This window comes from Micromys minutus (assembly GCF_963924665.1).
Source record: "Micromys minutus genome assembly, chromosome: 6".
Lineage (NCBI taxonomy): Eukaryota > Metazoa > Chordata > Mammalia > Rodentia > Muridae > Micromys > Micromys minutus.
The window spans coordinates 26,075,567-26,100,145 of NC_137975.1; the positions used below are offsets into that span (position 1 = coordinate 26,075,567).

A 24,579-nucleotide genomic window follows, 5' to 3' on the forward strand; every position below is an offset into this window, starting at 1 on the left:
GCTGAGGCTGGGACTAGCTATTTATCCTTTGGCTGCTTCGGGAATTCAACACATACAAATAAAGTTCCTTTTCCAGCCAAGTGTGTATTTTTCCATCAGTGTGTGGCCCCCCTGCCCAGGTTGTCTTGTTTAGGTTGGGGTAGCTTAAAAGAAGGGAAGACAGACTGGGCATGTGGGGTGTGGTCTTAGAACCTGCTTCCCAGGCTAACTGGCTGCTGGGCTGCCATCAAAAACCCAGGAGAGGCGGAGCAATGGGTGACACAGATGCCCTACGTGTAGAAACAGCACATTCTACTTCACTGCTTAGCAAGTGTCACCCCTGCCTCCTGCCACTCTCCCCTTATCCCAGAGAGTGGCCATCCCTCTAACACATAGTTTATGTCAGATGACTGTCTAGTGTCTTTCATCCTTCCCAACCTATTCTAGGGCTTTACCTTTTATGGCCTTATTCCTGACATTACATCCCACTAGCCTGCCTTCTTTACCCGGGATCCTGAGATTATCTCATTTGGACAGGGAGCTCCTCTCTAAGACCTCTCAGACCTCCCACCGAAAGCACTTAGGGGTTTAGTTCTCTTCATCTCTGCGTTTGCTAAACCGAGAATCACTGCCGGGTACTAACTCTTTACATTAAAAAAAATCTTTGATCTTTCCAGTAACCTGCAGCCTTCTGGCACTATCGCTCTGGATTTACTGGTAATGCAAATGAACAAGGTTAAGAAAAGCCCAAGGGTGGTGGGTGCTCCCTGCACTTCCTCCTGATGCTAACTTTTAGCACGCAGTTGTACACTAAATGCAAACTCCAAGGGCAGTGCTCAATGACTTTAACTACCTTCTCAGCTCTCTCCATCCTCCCCTGCCCCCTCCTTCAGCAGCCTCTGGTCTTAAGTTACTCCTTAGGAGTCCCCACCTAGCCCCATGTCCATATGATAGCTGTCCTGGCTTGTTTTGTGTCAAGGAGCCTCAACTGAGAACATGCTTCCATAAGATCAGGCTGTTGGGCATTTTCTTAATTAGTAATTGATGTGGAAGGGGCTCAGCCCATCATTGTGGATGGTGCCACTCCTGGAGTGGTGGTCCTGGGTTCTATGAGAAAGCAGGCTGAGTAAGCCATGAGGAGGAAGCCAGTAAGCAACTCTGCCTCCAGGTTCTTGCCCTGTTTGAGTTCCTTCAACCATGGACTACAACGTGGAAGTATAAGCCAAATAGAGTTCTCTCTCCATCTTGGTTTCGGTGGTGGTATTTCATCATAGCAATTTCAACCCTAACTAAGACAGTAGCCTTCCTGACTATCATGAGAATCCTCTTTGACCACCAAAATACTAGTGGATGCCTTCTACTACCCTAAGGTTGGTTGCTAAGACAAAGAAGTTCACTTTTACTAGGCTTGGGTAGTTGCTGACAGGTGGGACTTGTTAAAGGAAGCTCTTCGGCATCTTTCCATGCAAGTACCACAAATCCCCATACATGCAAACAAAAATCATTGGCTCACTGCCTGTGGAGTCCAGAGTGTTTATAGGCGTGACTAGTGCAGATGCTCCAATGATACTGTCAGGACCCACTGTTCTCCAGGAGCCCAGGCCTGTGCACCCAGCAGCTCCAGGGACAGTACTTCTTATCACTTCACCAAAGTTCTTGAATCAGATCTTACTACAAAACTTGGTTGTGAGCCCTTCTGGCCAATCAGGGAGGCTAAAGATAATACTGATAAGACCCAGATCACAGTCCCACCCGTGAAGCCTGGAGTGAATCAAACCACATGCTGTAAGAGCAGGGGGCCACTTCCTGAAGGAAATTGTTGCCAGAAGGAAGGGAGTGGTTACTGGGCAGGAAACATCTACTCTAAAGAAATTGATAACTACAACAGCATCATTTCAATCACAGTGGCCAGGAGAGAAGAGTCAGAGCCTCAAACCTTTAACCCCTTCTAAACAATCTGTACACTGTGGTTTCTTCTAAGATTTATGTGTATGACTATGTACCTGCTGACCACGTAGGCCAGAAGGAGGCATTGAATCCCTGGGAACTGAAATTATGGGTGGTTTGTGAGGTGTCATGGTTGTGCTGGGATCTGAACCTGGGTCCTTTGTAAGAATATCAAGGCTTTTAACCTTTGAGCCGTCTCTTCAGCCCCTCACACCATCTTATAAACCCAAAGATCACTACACAGACCTGGAAAATGGACAAAGTGACAGTTCTCAGAGACAGCATTAACTCAGGAGTATAAGAATATAGGAGTGGTGGCCTGGCTCAGTGGGTAAAGGTGTGTGTCACTAAGCCTGGCAACTGAGTTCAGTAACCAGGACCCATATGGAGAGAACTGACTCCTTCAACTTGTCCTCTGATCTCCATATAAACTCTGGGGTAATGCCTGTGTACACACACACACACACACACACACCAAAGAAACAAAAAGAAACAGGGGAAAGGAGGATATAAGATTATAAATGGGGAGAGATGGCTCAGAGGTTAAGAGCACTGACTGTTCTTCCAGAGATCTTGAGTTCAATTCCCAGCAACCCTGGTGGCTCACAACCATCTGTGATGGGATCTGATGCCCTCTTCTGGTGAGTCACTGACAGCATACTCATATTTTTTTTTTTTTTTAATTACAAATGAATTAGTTCCAACATAAAGTCCTTTGTTGTTCTGTATTCTTTGTATCTTCTGGCCCAGTTGAGGAACAATCCTTAAGAATATATTTAGTTAATTTGACTCTAAAATTTTCTCTAAGACACGTTCTCATGTAGCCCAGGCTGACTCCTGATTCTCCTGCCTTGTATGTCCCAAGTGCTGGTTTACATCCATACACCACACACTTCTAACTCATTTTGTCCTCTTCTCAACAAAAAGTTACCAAACATTACTCTCTGTTTGATTCTATAAGGAAGAACTGAGGATACAGTGAATGAGGCCAATAGGCCCTCTTCAGGGACTCTGAGCTTGCCTCATGGTGCCAGGCCTCAGCTTTTCTCCATGCCCTTTCATTCCTGGGGTATCTATTCCAACTAAGGCTACACCTTCACCAGTAGCCTCTCACAGTGCCAAGCCTCAGCTGCTCTCTACGACCCCATCGTGCTTTCAAAACCGGGACCACCTGGGATCCCCTTAGCCGCCAGCATGACATTGCTAAGCAATGAGATTGCCAGCAGGATTGGACCCCTCTGCAACAACCACAGCTTCTGTGTGCTGACTCTAAAGACATAGCCCCAGAAAATTTCACCTCAGTGATGCCACTCTCTTCTTAATCACAGCTAAATTTTCAACCCTAACTAGCCTCCACAGTACCAGCAAAGCCAAAGTTCTACTTACATACACAAACTTTTCATCCCTCTGAAATTTCCCAGTCCTGGCCTCCATCATCTGCATGGCTCTCAGCATCCTTGTCTCCTAAGCTCCCACAACAGCTCATTATGCTCTGAGCACCCAGTGGTTTTTCCAGCCTGAAGGTGTAACCATTTCCACAATCCTCCCAAAACAATATGAGCAAGGCTGTCATAGTGATAGTGTACGATCCTGGTACCATTTCTGTCTTAGTCTGCTTTCTATTGCTGTGATAAAAGACAGACTAAAAGCAGCAAAGGTTTATTTGGCTTACATGTCCCATCATATTCTATCATTGAGGGAAATCAAGGCAGGAACTCAAGCAGGACAGGAACCTGGAGGCAGGAACTAAAGTAGAGACCATGGAAAAATGTTTCCTACTGGTTTTCTCTCTATGGCTTGCTCAGATTTCTCTCTGTCTCTGTCTGTCTGTCTCCTTTTGTCTCTGTGTCTCTCTGTGTGTCTCTTTCTCTGCTTCCCTCCCTCCTCCCCCCCCCCCATTATTTATATCTTGTACCATATGTATGCCTGGCGCCCACAGAGTCTAGAAGAGGGTTTCAGATCTCCTAGGACTGGAGTTACAGGTGGTTGTGAGCTATCACATGAGTGCTGGGAATTGAAACCAGGTCCGATGGAAGAACAGTCAGTATCTTTAACCAATGAGCCTTCTCCCCAACCCTCCACTAGCTTTCTACTACCTGCCCAGGGTGACAAGCCCATGGTGGGATGGGCCCTCCTCATCAATCATTAAATAAGAAAATGCCCTTACAGGGATACTTTATTGACCTGTAGAGGCCAATATTATGGAAACATTTTCTCAACTGACAAATTAAGACTCCTTCTTCCCGGATGATCCTAACTTGTTTCAAGTTGACAAAAGAAAGAAAGAAAGAAAGAAAGAAAGAAAGAAAGAAAGAAAGAAAGAAAGAAAAATCCAAAACCCTAACCAGCACAGAAAAGATATAAACTGCTATGAAAAAAATAAAAGAGCTTTATATTGATATTGAACTATATTTGGCCTTTTAAAAAGCAGCTTACTTGCGGCATGCTGCAACCCCTCCCCCCCCCAAAAAAAACAAGTACATATATGTTTTTTTAAAAATATGGATTGTAAAAAATCTGAGTTAGGAATCTGACCAATTATTAGATATTTTTTCTAGCAAGCAGAAGGCCATGGTTCAATTACCAGTATTCCATAAAGAAGGGGGGGATCCAACAACTAGGAATGGAACTCAGTTGGTAGAATGTTAGCTGAGCAGGCATCCTGCTCAGGGTTTGATCCCCGGCACTGCACACATTGAATATGGAGACATGTGCCTATAGTCCTGGTGCTGGGAAGGTAATGACAGGACAAGTATCCTCTGCTATACACAGCAAGTTCGAAGCCAGTGTGCACTGTAATAAGACTCAGAGAAGAAAGGAAGCATTCATGTGTGTCTGTGTGTGTCTGTGTGTGTGTGTGTGTGTGTGTGTGTGTGTGTGCATATCTTGCATGCCCATTCTTGAAGGATGACACAATGGGAAACAGTGAAGGCTTAGAAGTGGAACAAAGGAACAGAGGGGGGAACAGTCAGGGGAGACAGACTTAGCTTCTGCTGTGTGTGCCATGTCAATGTAATACTTGTTCAAAAAGTAGATTAAAGCTTTTAAACAACAGACAGCAGGGAGGGAGCAGTTGGTTGTGGTTGCAAAGCAGATAGACATAAAAACAGGCCTGCAGAAAACAGCAGAACATGTCCGTGGTGGGCACGAGTGACTACTACCAGAATCCCACTGGCTAAAACCCAGAACTGTCTAAACCAGAGCAGCCTCTTGTTTTAGATAAAACCCCCACCACACCAGGACTTTCTGGTCTTGGGTTTGCTTAGACACTCAGATTCTGAACACATTTACTGGAGTCAACCACACTTAACTTCCTCTTAACCAAGCCTAACGAGGCTGAGAAAATGGTTGAGCCAGAAGGATAGGGAGTTTGGAATAGTTCATTCAAAATGAGCACAGGTCAGGTATTTGTGAAGACATCATATGTCTCTCAAAGGGGAATCAGGATTATGCATCAGCTAAGAAAAAAAAGGAAGAGGTAAATGGGAGGAGAAGGGCTTCTGACACCAGGTCCATGTCTTAGTTTGTGTTCTAATGCTGAGATAAAACACTGATCCAAACCAGCTTGGGAGGGAAGGGTTTATTTCAGCGTACAGCATTCAGACCATCATGAAAAGAAGTTAGGGCAGAAACCTGGAGGCAGGAACTGAAGCAGAGACCTTAGAGGAACACTGTTTATTAGCTTACTCCCCATAACTCACTCGTCCTGCTTTCTTAAGAGAAACTCAGGCTCTTGTTCTCTTCTCTTGCTCTTCCTTATCCTCTCCCCCCTCTCTTCCCATCCTCCCTGCCCTTCTTCTTCCCTTCTTCTCTCTCTCCATTTCTCTGTCCCTACTACCCCTTGACCATGCCCTGCATAAATAAACTCTAATATATATATATATATATATATATATATATATATATATAGAGAGAGAGAGAGAGAGAGAGAGAGAGAGAGAGAGAGAGAGAGTAAAAATAAAAGAAGTTCTGTTGCTATCTGTCCCTCAAAGTGAGACTCAGAGGAAGCTCTCACTCCAGGGATCCACTCCAGTGTGGAGCTGAGTTTAATCTCCTAGGCGGTTAGTTACCAAACCTGGTACCCACACATCTCGTTCCATGAGCCCCTCAATCCCTCACCTCCAGTGGGCAACAACTGCCTCTTAGCCATTGCTTTTATGCACTGTCCTCCACAGCCCAGTAAAATCATGAGTCAACAATAAATAACTTATCAAACAGGTTTATATGTTAAATTCTCAATTCACAATACATCAAACAAATTCACTGTCAATTAATAAAGATATAAGCCACCCACCTAGACAAGATAAAAATCAATCTAATTCACCTTAATCTGAACCATTCTCTTCTGCTGCCTCCATCTTAAATCTTTCTGTTTCTTCCTTTTCCACCTTACCACAGCTTTTATCCTTGCCCACTCTCTACTGTCCAAATATGTATTGCCTTAACATCAACCTACAAGAGAGAAACTTAGGACTACCTGCCTAGGGATGGCACCTCCCACAAGTCGGTGGGGTCCTCCCACATCAATCATTAATTAAAAAAAAAATGCCCTGCAGACTGGTCTATAGGCAATCTAATGGAGGCATTTTCTCAATTGAGGTTCCTCTTCTGGGATAACTTTGGTTTGTGGCATGTCCCATGATTGCAGAATTTTGTGAACCTTCATGTCTTTGCCTTCCCCATTTCCTTGGGAGTGTCATCATTTCAGGGAAGGAAAAAGAAGAAAGTAGGTGGCAAGTCTGTGCAATGAAAAGAAAACAAGCTGATTCTTTGGTGGAAACCTCAGCAGGAGGCTTGGGTCTGGCAAAGCTTCAAGGTCTGAGACACAGAAAACCTAAACTGTTCACAGCTCTCTTTACATTGCTCTGTCTGACCCAGTACATACAAAGGACACTTCGGCACAGATGACTGAAACTGATTTGATTCCTTCAAGTTATCAACCCAGAGCCTCCTTGGCTATGGTCTGAATGCCCCAGAAGGAGAGAATAGTGAGCTTGACCCTCTGACCACACCTCCTTCCCTCAAAACCATCCCACACCCATCCATCCATGGTTCCCTCCAGAGTAGCTAAAGGAGCAGGATACATGTGGTACTTCATAGGTGCTTTATTATACAGAAGAACCAGATATTTACATCTTGACAATTTTTATAGTTCACATGGCTGGGGGTGGGGGTGGGGCAAGGGACTGAAACCCAGAAAGGATGTGGAGGTGGTGAGTAATTGGTAGGAGAACTTGGTAACCCAGAGAAGAGGTAGTCAGAAGATCTGGGGCCAGGAGGATGGGAGTTCCTACTACTTCTTCCATCCTTGCCCCAAAAGCCTTCTGCTTATTGCTAGCTCTTCCTTCTCCTACTCCTTTACTTTTTAACCTTTACTCATCCTAGAAAAGTGAGCCCACAGGAGCAGGAGAAGAGGTAAAGAGGAAAGGTGGAACCTAGCAAGAAGCCCTGTCAACTCATAGTCTTCCAATTTTAGCTCTACATTTGTCTTTGGCTTTTCATTTTGATGAGATGCTTAACAAGCTGTTGTCCACCATGAGTTCTCTTCTAAGAGAAGATTGCTGTTGGCACTACCTAATGGCACAGCACACAGCGCCCAAGGTAGTACATACCAAGTCCTGGCATTTCCACCACTATCTCAGCCCCGGGAGTGGATTCTTTTCCATGGCCACTATTTGGGAAGATTTTGTTAATGATAACAACAGAGGAGGACTTAAGTGCTCTGAACAGTTCAAGTTTTTATCCTGTGATCAGTCAAAGACTTGTGGTCTTTCTTGTCAGATCCAAATATGTAGAACAGAGACCCAAAATTTTGCTTAGAAGACACATACGTAGTCTTCACCTGATTATAAAGGAGATAACCAAAGGAATAACATTCTTACTTGCTAGAAATTTGGCCCAAAATAAAACACAGAGAAACTTTACTTATCTTATTTAGGGTAAATGTAAATGAACTAGTATTTTGGCGTTTTGTTTACTTGCTTTCTTTCTTTCTTTCTTTCTTTTTTTTTTTTTTTTTTTTTTTGAGTCTCATTATGTAGCTGAGGATGACCCTAACACTAGATCTTCCTGCCTCCACATCCCACATGCTGGAATTATTGGCATGCACCACCATTCCTGGCTAGACATGTTGAATGAAAGTTTATGGAAGACATTTCAACTCTCTCCTCCCTTGCCTCTTTAATTAGAAAGCTGAACTTTGGCTGATGTCCAGATTTAGAAGCAGACAGTAGGTGACAACTGTACCATGCTAAATCTTGCAACCCAAAGGGGCTGGCTCACTCTCATAGAAGACCTCTTTAGGGAACAATGCCTATGTTCTTAGACCACCAACACATGGCTGCTCCACTCTACTTCAAGGCTGGTTCCTTAACTCCAAAGAGAACAATGATCCCATAGTGGTGTAGGCAGAGAGAGTAGGGTAAAAATCTAGGTAACTTGCTAGAAGTCAGGGCTCCCCATAAGAATGCCAATTTTGCCATCCCTGGGGAATTTCAGAAAACCACCAATTCTCGGGGGGTGAGGGTGGGAACTTCCAACCAAGGGCTCTGATTGGAAGCCCAGGGGAAATGAAGAAATGAGGCACCCAGAAACAATTGATAAATAAACTTGCCATCAATTAGTGAATGTCCACTCTGAAATGCCCCATGAGAAGACCCTAAGAAATTATAAAGTCACCCTTTTTTGCTTCTGAGCCTTCTAGAGTCTAGGGGCTACTCAGTGAATCTCCAGAGGTTGAGAAATGTTCTGAGTCCCATGCATGGCCTCTGACTCATCTCTCCATCCCACTTGACCATGGCAGAATTTTCACTGGGCACTTGGGAGACCACAGAAAAGCTGAGCTATGGAAAGTTAACTACTAACTCAGAGAAGGATCTTGTCAGCTGGTTTTAAAGGTGGATTTTTTTTGGACAGAGGACTTGGTCAAGGATCACAACAGGATTTGGAGAATGGTGTTCCACTGGGTTTCATGATCCAAACTCTGTCCTTTCTATGTAAATAGTGTTGGAGGTGGTTCCAGGAACAATTACCATCTATTGCTGAATCTTGGCTTCTCCTCACTTCTTACCTCCTCTCCCTGAGGTTGAATTTCTGTTTGTACTGGGGTGGGAGGCACTGAGTAGTCCCTCAACTGCACTTGGGGAAGCATAAGGTAAAAAAGATCAAGATGGGGGAGACAGAAGGATCAAAGGCCTGTTGGGGCACCCAGGAGTCCCACATGGTGACAGCCCTCCCTAAGGTGCAATACCCACAACACAAATATCCCTTCTCTTGGGTTGTCCATCCTCCCAGAAACAGGATTGGCATGAGAAAAGAGGTCCAGGCCGTGGTGGGATGCATACAACATAAAACCATATGAAGGTAGCATAGAGTTTGGGGAAGCCCATAGAGCAGTGTGAATCTTGCCAGGACTTTAGAATCCTCTTACTGAGGGCAGAAATTTCATTACTGCTTAGGGTTGGGGTGGGGAGGGAGCACACACAAGGGTCTCTTTCTCCCCACCCCACCTGTGGGATGAATCAGGCTCTCCAGGTGTCTGCCCTACAGGATAAATGGGATAGTAGAATGCAAGATCTATCCTGGATGACGGATCACCAGTCACCCTGGCACTTCACCCCAGGTTGGCTTCTTAGGGGCTTTCAAAGAGGGGTGGCATCTTGTGATGTCATAGGGTAGCACTCCATGGTGTGAAGAGGAGGAGTCCCCTGGGAGAAAACCGTGCTAGGTTCTGTGAGAGTTTTGTGAGTGTTCCATGAAAAGCAGACAGAAACCTAGCATCAAATAATTGTGTTTAACTGCTGTGGTAATTAAGCCAAAAGGTCCTAATTCTCAGGACCTTCTAGACACTAACACGGACCCCATGACTCTAAGAAAGGGACATAATATGCAGTATCTTCCAAAGCATATTTTAACAGGAAGCACTTTGGCACAGCATAGGTCAAGATTGATGGGTCATAGAACACATTTTATATCCTGTCCACATGTCATGGGGGAGATGTGCCAATGTCTTTGTCTTCCAGTGCCTTTCTCTGTGATGCCTCCCCACTCACTGTGTACTCACAGATCACGACTCTGTCAGCTTCCCACAACCTTCACTGTCTTTTGCTTTCCTTCTTTCTCCTACGCAAATTTCCCAAATACATACTTGGACTGGACCGGGAAGGCCCAGGGTGAAAGTGAAGCTGGAGGCCAAGACAAAGCAAGACCAGGAAGCACAGTGGTTATGGCCATGGAGAACAATGAAGCCAGGGGCGTTGGCCATACTGTTGTGAAGTTGTAGTTGTCTTTCTTTTATAAGCAGCCATCTTTGGGAGCAGGGAATACAAACAGGGAGGGGTATTTACAAGTGAGAGGCAAAGAGAGAGCCAGAGGGCCAGAGGGCTCCACCCACAGAAGAGCCACAGCCTGCCAGTGAGGCTCCCTCTGCCCTGAGCATCAGTTCTCCACTGATGGGAGGTTGTGGGTTCCCAAACTTGGTTCCATCAGGCTCTACAAAATGGTTTCCTTCCAACCTGGTGGCCCCTGGCTGATGACAAGAGATGAGGGTCACTGAAGGGAAGCCATAGGTCTCTAGCCCAGGAGGCTGCCCAGCCTCGGAAGCTTCCAGAATAAGATCCACATCAGAGAAAGCCACCAGCGCTTGGGTGGAGTCGCAGGAGCTCTTTTCCAGCTCTCCGGCTGCAGCAAAACCTAGGGGCCCCGGGGACCGAGGGCTTGGCCAGAGCCTCCGAAGGTCATCCCGGAAGTGAGGGTTGAAGAGCAGGTAGAGCAGTGGGTTGAGGCAGGCAGGCAGAGGCAGCACCACCAGAAGGACAGACTTGACAGCCTCAGGGGTGACCGGGAAGAGGCCCAGCATGGAGGCAAAGCTGAGGAAGGCCACGGGGCAGTAGAGGAGGCCATCTGCAAAGATGAGCCAGGCCACATGCCGCACCATGGCGCAGTCCCACACGGCCTCAAAGTCACCCCGAGGCAGGTCACAGTAGAGCTTGATGTAGGCGCCGGCCACTACCAGGAAGCAGAGAGAGTTCATCATCACCAGGGCTACGGCGAAGCCCAGGGCGGCCGGGCGTCCCTCGGGAGGGGCGTAGGGCAGACAGAGCGGGGAGGCGCCATACTCCCCCACCGAGGCCAGCGGCAGCGCGGCGGCCAGTCCGGCCAGCGCCAGGCATCCCAGTGCGCCTGCGCGGACGCTGCCCAGCGACGGCGCCTTCCCGTAGGCCCGGACGCAGGTCACAGAGACGCTGCACTGCACGGCCGCCAGTGTGAGCAGCAGTACCGACGCCTCCGACCCCAGGACGGCCAGGAAGCCCGTAGCCTGGCAGCCCAGCCCGGTCTCCCAGCGGGCTCCATACTCAGCGAACTGGCCGAAGGTCAAGGCGTCCACCGAGGCCAGGAGGCCGCAGGAAATGCCCGTCAGGGCGTTGGCGCCTGCGATCGCACCCACCACGAGCTTGACCTGGGACTGCGGGCTGGGCCCGCCGGCGAAGACTGTCAGCAGCACCAGCCCGTTACAGAGGACCGAGAGCAGCACGATGGCCCAAACAGCCAGGCGGATGCCCCAGCTCTCAAAGAGGTGCTCACAGGGCTTGAAGGGGCCTGTGTGAGAGAGAAGCAGATGTAAGCCCAGAGCCAGGGCTGCCAGAACCCAGAGCTCTGGCAAAGCCAGGCTCTAAGTTCAGACAACTCCTGATGCAAAAAGGAGAGCAACAGGAGAGAATTTCTGTCTCAGAAAATTCCTGGAAATAGGAGGAAGAAACCGAAGAAACTGCAAAGAAAATACACAGAAATAGATCCGTGGTGCAACGCAAACCCAGACCTGAGGAAATGCTAAGAAACTTGGTCTTCCTAAAGGAGCAGATTTGGAGTGAAAGAAGGAACAAACTGCCCTGCGGGAGTGAAACAAACACGGCTGGGGCAAAGGCAGAATGGGGAGCTGTCCAGAGCCAACCACTTTATGGTGGTGACTGCCCAAGCAATGGTTGACATTTCCACGGTCGAGGAGTCCTGAGTACACTTAGGCTGGTTCTCCCTTGCTTTGAGTACACTTCGTGCAACCAGTATTTGGAAGACAACGTGTGTAATCGAGATAAAGAAAACGTTCTCAAATTTAGTAGTTCACACCTGTAACCCCAACACTCAGGGAGCTGGATAAGTTTGAGGCCAGCCTGAAATGATAGTGAGACCCTAACTAAAAATAAAGATACTTTGAACTTGTGGAGTTTTCCAGCTTGACCTCACAGTAGATCGGGAAGACCCTGGCATTTGTCTATCTGTCTTTCCAATGCTATTCTTGAGTCACCTTGTAACTTTTGGACATATTATTTCTTCATTGCCTTTGGCTTTAGACTTGTTTTTCAATGTATTGCTAGGTAGCTTGGGAATTTAAGAGAATTCCGTGGGAGCTATTTTTAAAACACTTTTCTGATTATGAAATAATAAATAGGTGGAAATAGCATGGAAAGTTTAAAACTGTCTATGGCCTCACCTCTCAAAAAGAACTCCTTGTTTTGGCATATTTTCTTCCAAATATATATATTTGGGATTTTATTCTCTTTAAATTAAGCTTTGCATACTTCCTCACAACCTCAAAAACCATATTTTTTAATGGCTGTATAATAACCACTCCATCATATAATGGGCAGCAATTTATTTGACCATTTGTGTGAGCTATTTTAAATGCAAGTTCAAGTTGGAGCTTGTTTTCCAGAACTTTCTCTTTTACCTCATCCTTGTTGATTACTGATTTTCAGACATGAAGTTCCTGAGGCAGAGCTATTGAAAACACGGGTTTCCTAGCAAATTATGCCGTCTTCCTTGTTCCCCTGTCTGCCACTAGAGGGCGGACTTTGCCACTAAGAGCTGAGAGCAGGTATGAAGCAAGGTCAAGACTAAAAGCTTTCTGGGCAAAAGGCTTAAGCCAAACAAATATGGAAATCTGGAAAATGAAGGTGGATGAAATAAAAACAGCTAACTGCTTGTAATTTTGTGTTTATTCTGAACAGCTCTTGGCCCACAAAGCACGGTGCTGTCTTTTGGCATGGCCTGTTAGCGTTTTCTTGTTTTGGTTTGGCTTTTTTGAAACAGGTTCTCACTATGTAGCTCTAGATGTCCTAGATCTTGATATGTAGATCAGGCTGGCCTCAAACTCAAAGACCCATATGCCTCTGAGTCTTGAGTACTGGTATTAAAGGCACACACTACCATTCCTGGCTCTGTTGACATTTTATACACAGAGAAGGGACTCTTTTCACTTAAAATAGGACAAATAAGAAAACTTAGGTTGTGTGGCATCAAGAAAAAAGAGCCCTTTTCTTTCCAGCAACATGGCTTTCATGGTCCCAGGTTAGATTCCAGAGGAGGTTTCCCTGGCTCTAAGGAAGTACTTTAGGAATTATCTAGAGACAGCAGAGTTTTTACACCCTGGAAGACATTAATGAAGAAATTTTACTCTTCTCGGGATGGAGAGGTGATCTTTCAGAGCTTCTCATGGTCCTATAAGTTTGTGGTGTGTGTGTGTGTGTGTGTGTGTGTGTGTGTGTGTGTGTATGTTTGAGGTGTTTGAGGGCATGCTCAAAAAGTAGTCCCAGAAGCCCCAGCAATGGCATCAAGACATTCTTCCTCACATCTCTCTTCCATGAGAACAACTTATTCCTAGGTGTATATCCTTTGGTTAGATTGAATTGTGAAGGCTGTGTGACCTTTCCCAACCCCACCCCACTGCTTCCCCTGTACAGACACCCAAGGGAAAAAACTCCAGCTCCTCTCCACAAGGAGACCCTCATCACAGCAGGTTGAGCTTCGGGCAAAGAAAGCATCTACAACACAGACTGTAGACAAGCTACACTAGCTCCTCACCCAGGCACTTGGGTGTACCAGCCCCGGCTCCTCAGCCTCCCGTCTCACCTGGAACAGGGCTGCACTGAACACTGGGGTGTGGCTTTGAGTCCTCTGTCTCCATCTGCAGCTCATCCAGGTCTGGGTCATCTAAGAAGGGAAGAGAGAATATGTCCAGAGTCCTGGGTGTTGCTGACTGTCATTAAAGCCCCACTTTTGTCTTAACTGATAATGTCTTTTATTTAAGCTGATGTCTCTCTACCTAACTGTCCAAAATTGCTTATTCAACAGCCCTGATATCTCTACTCTTGGACACCAGTATTTGCACAGCTACTGGATACTGTGTATTCCTAGTTGTCTGCAAGGGACATTTTACTCTCCGCTATCCTGCATTTTCTTATGCCCAGCCTCTTTAGCCCATGAGTGCTGCAAAGAGTGTGTGGCCCGTGGATGCTCTACTAAAGAGAGTTAGTGATTACACAGTTCCCCCTTGAGCTAGCCTTTCATTGCAGCTCCATGTCCCTGTTATGAACACTGCACATTGAGAAGAATGTTGGAAACTGGGAGATGGTGGCACACACCTTTAGTCCCTGCACTCAAGAGGCTGAGGCAGGTGGATTTCTCTGAATTCAAGGCCAGTCTGGTCTAGAGAGTGAGTTCAATGACAGTCATGGAAAAATAAAAGGGGGGAGGAGGTAAGGGGGAGGAGGAAGGGAAGGAGAGAGAGGGCGGGAAGAAGGAGGGAGGGAGGAGGGATGTTGATGCTAGGCATGGTGGGATATGCCTGTGATTCCAATATTTGTTAGAGGCAGGAAGATCAGGAGTTCAAGGACATCCTCACAATAGAGAAAAACATGCAGCATCAATCTCTGGCCATCATAGCCACATGAACACACACACACACACACACACACACACACACTCCAAGAACCCCAGTAGTTTCTGTAATGAGGCTGAGGGTCAAAGTCTCTCTCTCTCTACCATAGGAGAATAAGTAGGTGATGTTGTTAAAAGATGACGTCCTGGGGCTATCCTAATGCTACCAGTTGACTTTGCTTGCTTTCTCCCCATCTTTGGCTCACAAAGTCAGGTTCCTGTGTAGCTCTTTTCTCCCCCACTGACACAGGTAAACATCTGCTAGGAGTTTCCCAGAAGACTGGAAGATTATGGAGTTAGCCTTGACCTAGACTGCTTGAGAGCAGGTGGAAGGCCAGAGTGTACCCACAGACTCCTGGCATTTCCTTTCTTCTCTACCTTTCATTCCCCACCTGTCCATGTGCTCCAGAAAGGATTTCAGCGACTCTTTGAAATCAAAATGCATGAATGAAATACAGGAGGTGAGACCAGCAGACTGTCTGAGGCTGGGAAAGTCACGGCCAAGGTGTTAAGTAACCACTCTTCAGATGAAGAGGAAATCAAATCTGGCTGGAACGGCAGCTCCTGGCTTTCTTTCTGCTCCTTTGCTTTCACAGGAAGTGGGGGGCCCTGCCCCAGCTCCTGTTACAGGCGGCCGGCAGCCCACTAACTCAACACACCCGTGGTTCTCCAAGACCTAAGCCCAGCGGAAAGTTTCACCTTGTGGAAGGAAAATTTCCATTTCTCTTTCCAGCCCCCTGTTACTCCCCCAAGGAGTATGTAGCAGACATCCGGGACTGTCCCTGGGGAATAGCTGTCTGCTGGCCCTGCTAGTTGACAGGCTCCTCCTCCTCCTACTCTTGGGAGTCTGTAGCCTCTCTAGGAGATGCTTCTGTCCTGTTTCCATTCACTAGGAGGGATGTTCTCAAAGATCCCCCGACACTACAGCATTTGACTTTCATGATCTGTGTTCTAGATTATACAGTGACACTGTCCCCACTGACTAATACACTTTGCCTTGAATGGACCCCTCCAGTCCTTTGCTCACAGCCATTGAGAAATAATGCATTACCTGTTTTTGCTGCAAGATGAGGAAGTTAAATTCAGGTTAAAATATGTTGAAGGCAACTCAAATGGTGTGTGGTGTGTCAATGGGTTTGGGCTGAGTTCTGTCTACACTTAAACCAGCATGAGATGCTGTAAGTAAGCCTCATGTAGCCCAGGCTAACCTTAACCTGGTTATGTAGATGATGGTGCTTTTGAACATCTGAACCTCCTGCCTTCCCCCGGGCCTGCTGGATTCCGGGTGTGTGGCAGCAGCTCACCCGGGTTTAGATTTAATTTTCCCTCTTCAGCTTCTCAAATGGAACCTTAACAGGCAGGACTCCTTTCTCTATCCTATCTGTACTTGCTGTTGGGAACTCAGGGCCTGGGGAGAGGAAAACACCCTTCGTTCCCTTCTCCCAAGACATACATTATAGACAACCCATCAGAACCACCCCCACCCCCACCCACTACGTACTTCCGACTTTCTCTTTGCCCCAACTCTTCTAGAAACAGATATATCTGGCTCAAGACAATCAGCAGGGCCATGTGCTCAGTGGCCATTTAAATTTCCCAGTAGCACTCATAGGAAGAGCAGAGGCAAAGGACGTCAATCCCTGGGAGCAATACTCTCTTGCAATGTTCCGTTTAGTTCTAAGACACAGAATAAGCTCCCCCTCCCCGAAAACAAGTGCAGTTCAATCAATTTAATACGAACATCTTTAGCTGCTGTGCTAATTAATTGTCTTCTGAGAACAACCAAAAGGTGAAGGGCTGCAAGGGGTGGCCACTAAGGCAAAGTGGTGACTCATGGGACAGGGAGAGTCACAGAGGGCTGCATGAGGTGGCTGCAAAGGCTGGGAAGGCGTTGGCATTCCTGTTCCCATCCTTAGGATCGCTCGTTTTCAGTGAGCGTTCTTGAGTGTGCAAACAGTGGGACAGTTCCTTCCAGGTCACAAGAATCCCCACTAATACTTCTCCAAACCTCCCTTCTAGAGTCCCCTGAAGCCACCATCCCCGAAGCCCAGGGTCCCCAGGCTCACCTTGATTCTCAGCTTGTCCAGCAAGGAGACCCAGTGGCTTCTTTGGTGCCTCCTCTTCCTCTGGATGGAAGTCCTCAGCCTGCCACTGCCCAGAGGTCTTGAAGAAGTTGGCACAGATACCATAGGCACAGCACTGATAGGCATAGGGCACCTCCAGGATCCTAGGGTCGGGGAGAGGCTGCCTTAGTGTGTTTGGGATCTAACCCTTAGTGTGGATACCCTCAGCACATGCTCTTCAACCCGAGCACCCTGTTCCCTCTAGAACGGTGGTTCTCAACCTTCCTAATGCTGAGACCCTTTAAAACAGTTCCTCATGTTGTGGTGACTCCCAACCATAAAATGATTTTTGTTGACACTTTGTATCTACTAATATGGATCGTGATATAAATATCTGTTTTTCTGATGGTTTTACATCTCATTCCACCAGAAAGGGTTTGAGACCACAGGTTGAGAGAATAACAACTCTAGCTGTTTCCTTAGGGGAGCCTTGGGCTCTGGAGAGATTGCGGTTGTCTCTTCATTCAGCTTGACTGAGAGGGGAGAGAAGCCTTCTGCCCATTGATTTAGAAGTCCCCACCGCAGGCTCTGAGGTAGGAGCAATTTCCCCAAGGTCACACAGCACCCAGGGCACTCCGCTCCTCTTCAGCAGTAACTCTTGTCAAGTATTTAAGGAGGCAATAAGCAGGCAGAGCCTGAGGTGTGACTCAGCGACAGAATACTTGCCTGGCAGGCACACACCCCTTGGGCTTGATCCCAAGTGCTAGGGAAAGGGTGCATGGAGTCTTTATTTTTCTTTCTCCCTTTTCCTACTTTGTCCTTCCTTCCTTCCCTTCCTCTCCTTTCTCTCCCTCCCTCTTCTTTTTCTTTCAAGACAAGGTCTCATGTGACCCAGGCTGGCCTCAGACTCCACCTATAGCCAAGGATAACCTCGAGCCTCCCATCTTCTTTCTTCCTCCTCCCAGGTATGTAGGACCGTGCATAGCACCTTTCTTTATATCTGAGTGTGTATGTGCACGCTCCTACGCACACAAGCAGAGGTCAGGAGAGGGTGTCAAGCACCCCTTCTTCTCCATTACCTCATTTCACTGAGAAAAGGTTTCTCCCTGAGCTCGGCCTGTTTTCTTGGCTAAGCTAGAAGACAGCAAACCCAGATCATCTTCCCATCTCTGTCCTGGGAGGTGGGATTAAAGGTGTGTATAAGATACAGTTTATTATCTAGGTGCTGTGATCTGAACTCCTATTATCATAACAACACAGAAAGAGCTCTGAACTACTGAGCCATCTCTCAAGCCTCTTTCCTTCTTCCTTCCTCCTTTCTCTCTCTTTTTTAAAAGCATTGATGTCCCCAGTAACTCTTCACCCTTGTCTTCTATGAAACCAACACCCTGTCCCCTGCCCAGCTCTTAGCATAACAGAACTGGGTTTTGTGCCCTCTGAGGGTGAGGACAGATGCCTTGGGCATCTCATTAGTTTACAGCAGACAAAGCTTGGGCCACACAGGCTGCTCTGCTGCCACCACTACATGGAAGAAGCCTGGATGTCATTAGCACCAGGGACTGGCCTGCAGCTTGCTTTCCACTCGTCAGTGCCCTGGACTCTTCCCTGATTCTGTGCCTCAGATGATACCTATGTGAGGGTGGGATTGCTAGGCTGTGGATAACCAGGCAAGGAATAAGGAGGGCTAAAGAACCTCTGCCCGGCTCATCCCCTTCCCCTCAGGTCCCAGTGCCCTTAGATTGGTGGTTGGGATAGCGGGAAGGAGATAGGAAAAAAGAGAGTCATGTCCCTGGTTAGCTGACAGATCAGTGGAGCCAAACTCTAAGCTACCAGGCGATTCTCAGGGTGAGACCCTGTGGCTTTTTCAGTTTCTCTGTTCTCAAGGTGTCAGGGGCACACCTCCTCCGGCACAGGGCAAGCCAAGCTCTCACCTCAGCTTTGGAAAACTGTCCTTGGAGAAGGCCTGGGACAGGGCCAAGTTCCCTTTGAGCTTCAGGTGCATCAGGCCTCCCAGCCCAGTCAGGGGCAGTGTGGTCAGCTGGTTGTCAGTCAGGTCCCTAGGACAGTGGATGATCAGGGTTATTGGCAGTCAGTGGGACTGTTGAGGGGGAAGGGCTTTGTTGTGGGTGTGGCCAGTATGCCTGGGATGAAGCAAGAGGAAAGGAGCAAAGAACAGAAGATAAACATGGGACAGTACGTGCTCTGCGGCTTAGGGGTTTCTAGAGACTCCCTCTATTAACTCAGCCACTCACTCATTCAACAAATCTCGGTAACAGCTGTGGGGCTGTAAATTAATGTCAAATTGTCCCAATCTATAAGGTAACAGAACCCCACAACTCTAGCGTCTATGTCTGGGTCCCATCTAAGAACCCTTGCTCACGACGGCCCTGGGAGACCTCTCTGCTATTTGCCTAAATCCCACGTATTCCTGTTGCTTCTCTCCGATGGTGGGATGGGGTGGGACAGAGCTGGTCATCCAGCCCCAGGCAGGCATTGGCTCACCCATTCTGCCTTGCAGACACCACCTGGAAGCCAGCAGTGAGGACATACACAACCTCTGCTGGAGACTTTATTAGACTAAGCCAGGAGTCCAATGCAAACACTAGGACCACAGACTGTGCGTCGTGGAAACAGTCCTGGACTGACAGGCAGGAAACCTGGCGTGGTCACCAACTCACTGTGTAACCAAAGAGAGCCACAAATCTGCCCAAGTTCCAATGGCCTCATCTTTCAAAGGATAAAAATATCTGTCCTACCTATCTGGCAGGAGTATGGCAAATAGAGAGGAGGTGGAGGTGAGAATTTTACAAGACCAAGGCCCAGAGCCCAGAGAGCCACAGATTAGGGAGGGGGGACTGCATGCACACGGGAGTCATGACAAGTCCTTAAGCAGACTCCTCCTAGACCTTGGAGAAGTCACCAGTGTAGTAAGGATCTGTGACTGGATAATGGCCAAGGACAGGGGCCTTGAGGAATCTTTGTGTTAGTCAGAAAGATCTCCATGTGGGTGGTAATACTTTTGGGACACACAGCATGGCAGGAAGGGAGGGTGCTAGGTCTTCCTTAGGCAGGAACTATATAGCTAATATATAACTAATAATATAACTATATATAAATAAAAATATATATATATATAACTATATATGGCTAATAACCTGTCTGTCCCACACAATGTGTGGCAACCAGGGCAGAAGGTCTTTCAGCCTGACACGAAGACTATGCACCAGCCCTACATAATCTCTGCTTGCATCTTAGGAGATTTAAAAGATTCTGTGGTTCTCTCCTGCCTTGCAGATCCCAGAGACCCTGGGTTCTCCATCAACCATCACCCTCTTGAATTGAGAAGTTCAGACACATGTGTCGTCTTTGTTGGCGAATGTGGAGGATGTAGAGGCCAAGGGAGAGGTGAGGGGAGGAAGCACAATGAGGACCAAGGCTGCCAAAACATTGCAGAACATTCGCAGATGATATTCCAGGGTTTGCAGGAAGCAGGCTCTCTGTTTACCAGGCCTCACGGTGTGTCAAACACACAGTTAGAATGATTGATTAGGCCTCTCAGACCTCCCTGTGATGTGTGGTGAAACATTTGTACAAGTCACTTCTCAGTGGTGGCCCTCCTGTATCACCAACCAGCCCACAGTCCTGCCTGGCTCTCAGCATCCTGGAAGAGAGTTCAAGGGGTACTTACAGCTTAACCAAGGATCGAAGGGTTGAGAAAGCCTCAGGGTGGATGACACGGATGGCATTCCAACTCAGGTCCCTGTGAGCAGAAAGCAGGAGGTAAGAGAGGGCAGGGACACATGGGAAGGGCATTGTCCCTATCCTGGGCCTATCTTGGGCTTGCTCTCACATACTTTCCATCTGACCTTCCCAAGCAGCAGTGGCTTTAAGCCTTTGAAGGAAGGTTCTTACCGCTGCCTAGTTCCCAACCTGGTTGGAGCCCCTGGAATGGAGCCATCATGTCTTGGTTCCAGAGCCTCAGAACTTCCTGGGTCATAGCTAGAGAAGGGTCTACATGACTGGATGAAGAAGGGCTCTGTGTGTGTGTGTGTGGGTGTGTGTGTGTGTGTGTGTGTGAAGGGGCTGCGGAAAAGAAATAAACATACATGTCATGAGTACTTAAAGTGGACACACATGCTATGGGAATAATGTTGGGGACATGGGGGTCCTCCAGATCCCACCCCTGGGTACTGCAGGTACTCACAGAGCTTGTAAGGAGCTCAGCTGGCTGAAGGTATCTGCACCAATTTCCCAGATCCGGTTATGTTGGAGGCCACTAGAGCAGCAAGAGACTAGATGAGCCCGAAGGCCCAGACTCTGGCTCTGATCCACGCCCCTCAAGCACTGGAAGGAAGAAAGGGGAGCCCCCCACTTCTCCTGGCACAGGAAAAAAGGCCCAGCCCGCGGAAGTCACCAGAATTAAAGGGAGCACAAGGGGATCCGGTTGCCTTGGGTAAGTGGGTCAGGAGACAAAGCCACAAAAACCATCCCTGTGGCCCAAAAGGGAGTCAGCTTCCAGGGTTCCCACCGGGCCTGGCTCCCAGCCCAGCTGAAGTGGCCCCCACTTTCCCTGACAGCCATGGGTCCCGCAGAACCTAGCCTAGCAGCAGACACTGTCCAGCCCTGGGTAATTGGTGACTGCATTGAGCTGGGAAGCAGAGTTTAGTAGACTCATTGTCTGATGTGGAGATAGATCCAGGACTCCAACCACGTCAGAGTCGTCATCACTCAGACAAACCGGACAACTCCAGATATAGCTTCCTTGTTATGGCCCCATAAAGCACTGCCCTGCCTACAATCAGGAGGAGCTACACAGAACTCAGACACATAGTGGTTTAAGGAAGTGGGAGCTGGGTAGATGAGGATCAGAGAAATTTTAAAGTAAGCTTTTCCTTGTGAGGCTGGAGGTTCATGTGTAACCATACTTATCTTTGTATTTGTGAGTACACATGTACATGTGAATGTTGATGTGTTGTGGAACATGGGAACACATGCTCCCAAACCTAGGCTGTTTCCAGTTCCTCTGAAGACTTCCTGTGTCTCACATGGAACACATGGTGGCCCTAGCAATGCAGTTTATAGTTGCTATTGACTCAGAAGGAGTTTGCCTGAGACTCCTTTGGGCACCCAAGTTTCTAGTAAAATTATCTACTGTGAGTCCTAGGGGAAGTGCCCAGGCCTGGCTGTGCCCCCAGCCCTACATCTGGGTCCAACAAACTGAGAATAAAGAAGGGTTAGGACATGCTTAGGCCCTGGCCCCCTCTCTCAGACCTGCCCAGTCTCCCTTGTGTGACTTTGGCCCTGGCTGACCCCAGACTTACATTTCCTCCAACTTTTGACACCTGTGCAGGCTGGGCAGTTCCTCGATCTGATTATGAGACAGCTCCCTGGGGAAGAGACAGAGCCCAGCTCAGAGGGAAGCAGTGGCTATTTGAAGGTAGAAGGCAGGGGCAGGGATGGAGGTAGGGAAAGCACTCTGGTCAGGGCTGTGCTTTTCTGCAAGAACACAGCAAAGCTGTCTCACGGTAGAGTACCAGTCTTCCTCCCTGCTAAGTTCCACTTCACACTAAGCCTACATAGAACCAACTTGGCTTTTGGTTCTTCATGCCATACGAACATGTTATCCTGCAGGACCCTCGTAGCATCCTGGGGAAAACAGCTCAAAGTGAGCAATATGGAGATGAGGAGAAAGGCTAACACTGGGGCATTGGGTGCCAAACTAATCAGTAGGAAATATGGGCATTGCTGAGAAAGATGTTTAATGTTACTTATGGATATAGTGTTCCCATGGAAATGGTGCTGGTAACCACCATTACGGAACTAGCAGAGTAAAAGAAATGCTGGGAACCCTCATCTGGCTCAACCTTTCCCTTCCTTAGGCTTAGGTCCTCAGCATAGAACCTGTCCAAAGACATACTGCCAGTTAGTAGACAATTGGTCTGGAGCCCATATCTGCAGATGACAATGTACCTATCTTGGGCTGCTTGTAAGATCCCTAGGGAGCAGTCTCAGACTGAAGTTAGAATCCAGGTGGAAAGAAAAACTGGGCCAACTTAAGTAGCTTCAGAATACCAGAAGCAATTAAGTCTCTAGTCTAAATGATGCCGAGACCCTACTATGTATGTGCATTAAACACAGACTATTTTCAGGTCTCACAAAATGACTCTCGTTTAAAACAGGAGGCTTAAATTCAGAGACATTAAAGAATAAACCCAAATGAACATAGCTAGTGAGAAGCAGACAGTCTCAAACCACTCAGATCTGACTCCAGAGACCAAAGTCCTTCATCTTGAACAAGAGAGGACAGTCTCTCCTAGATTCTCAGCAGGAGTTCATGTTGATCACTCTCCCAAAAGAGTCGTGACCAAGCACCACAGAAGCAGCAGAGGCTTTCACTGGGTCACGGGGACAAGAATACAATGTCAGGACCACAGAATGGTCATAACCCACTCACAGGACTCGGAGCCTAGGCAGCTGCTGACACATTCCCGGTGGGAGCAGTCTGATGCCTGCGCGGGTCAGGGTCCTGCAGGGAGAACAGAGACAGAGCTGGCACCAGGCCCAGAGCCCTGCCATTCCCAGCCACCTGTCACTGGACCTGATATTGTCATGGGGGGAGGAGCCAACAAAAGAGAGCAGTGGGAAACACAGAGCAGGGCGGGGCTACAGGAACAGGAAGTAGCGGGCTCCTGCCTCTGAGGACTAAGTTCCCCTGACCTAGGGGAGCCGAGGTGGGAAGTAGAGAGAAAGAGGGCCTCGATTCATGAGCTCTGCTTGTCCAATGATTCGTACAGATCCAAATCTACCCATGTACCTTCATCCCACCCACACCCCACCTCTCATAATGGTCCCAGCAACACTGGGTCTTAGGGACTAAATCGTCCCTGCTCTTGGGGCGTTCAAGGGGAGGGACAGCCACAGCAAGGAGAAGCTAGGATCATGGGCTTTGCTCCCTGTGCCTAGGGGAAGGAGATAAGGTTAGGGTGCAGAGGGTTGGTTGTGAGGTCAGACTGGAGAATGCGCTTGGATTAGGCACAGGGTAGCCATAGAAAGACACCCCCCCCCCCAAGGCCAAGTAATGGGAAACCATTACTACTTTCAGGGAAAAATTTCCACATGCCACTGAGCTAGGAAGAAGACAATAGAGGCACAGAGGAAAGTGCCAGTCCCAGCCACACCATTAATGAGTTGTGTGGTGTGGGCAAGGAGTTGACTCCCTAACATTCACATTAATATGTGTTGACGGCCTATGGTGTACTTATCCCAGGGTGCAGAGTATTTTGAGGGCTTATTAGATACTTATCTCCATGATGCAAAGTATAGCATGGAGACACTAGGAAAGACAGTGATGGGATCAAGCCTCTCAAAGTCAAAGCCCTGTGTACCAGGGCTCAGATTAGGAGCTCCGAAGCCAGACCTGACAAATCTAAGCACAACAGAGCAATACTAGCCTCCTCCCCACTTCCTGCTGCCCCTGCCTTGCCTGGAGGCAGAACCACATCTGGAGATGGCCAAGGCCCTGGGGCTGAGCCAGTAGCAGAGACAGACAAGAGGAAGCATGTGGCTTGGACGGCCATCCAGATGAAGGGAAGTGGAATAGTCCCCGTGGAGGGAAAGGGAATCCACTCACAGGATCTCCAGGCTGGTGGTGCCTTTGAGGTCTGGGAACTCCTGGATGCCAGCGGCGCCATTCAAGGATCTGCAAATAGAGAAACAGGCTATGCAGGGATAGGTCAGGCATGTCAACATGTGTGATCTCAGCTTCAGTCTTCTCCTGCTCAGGGGCTCTACCTTTTGGGGGACTTGTCATTTTCTTCAAGGATCCCTCTAATTAGCCACTTTGGCCCCATGGGAAAAGTTGAGCCACATTTATAATACT

General features: G+C 47.9%; 1 protein-coding gene across 2 annotated transcripts in view; it reads right to left on the minus strand.

Moving 5' to 3' along the window:
- Positions 1-6,560: 6,560 nt before the first annotated feature.
- Positions 6,561-24,579, minus strand: part of LGR6 (leucine rich repeat containing G protein-coupled receptor 6) — a gene marked incomplete at its 5' end in the record, with an annotated part of 114,683 nt that continues 96,664 nt past the window's right edge. For both annotated transcript variants that reach the window (XM_080917701.1, XM_080917702.1), the window contains 9 exons: positions 6,561-11,523; positions 13,831-13,911; positions 16,704-16,864; positions 18,632-18,757; positions 20,389-20,460; positions 20,905-20,976; positions 22,022-22,087; positions 23,155-23,226; positions 24,331-24,399. In XM_080917701.1, coding sequence (XP_080773827.1) covers positions 10,268-11,523; positions 13,831-13,911; positions 16,704-16,864; positions 18,632-18,757; positions 20,389-20,460; positions 20,905-20,976; positions 22,022-22,087; positions 23,155-23,226; positions 24,331-24,399 — 1,975 coding nt within the window. In that variant the 3' untranslated portion in view covers positions 6,561-10,267. The remainder of the gene's footprint in view (positions 11,524-13,830; positions 13,912-16,703; positions 16,865-18,631; positions 18,758-20,388; positions 20,461-20,904; positions 20,977-22,021; positions 22,088-23,154; positions 23,227-24,330; positions 24,400-24,579) is intronic.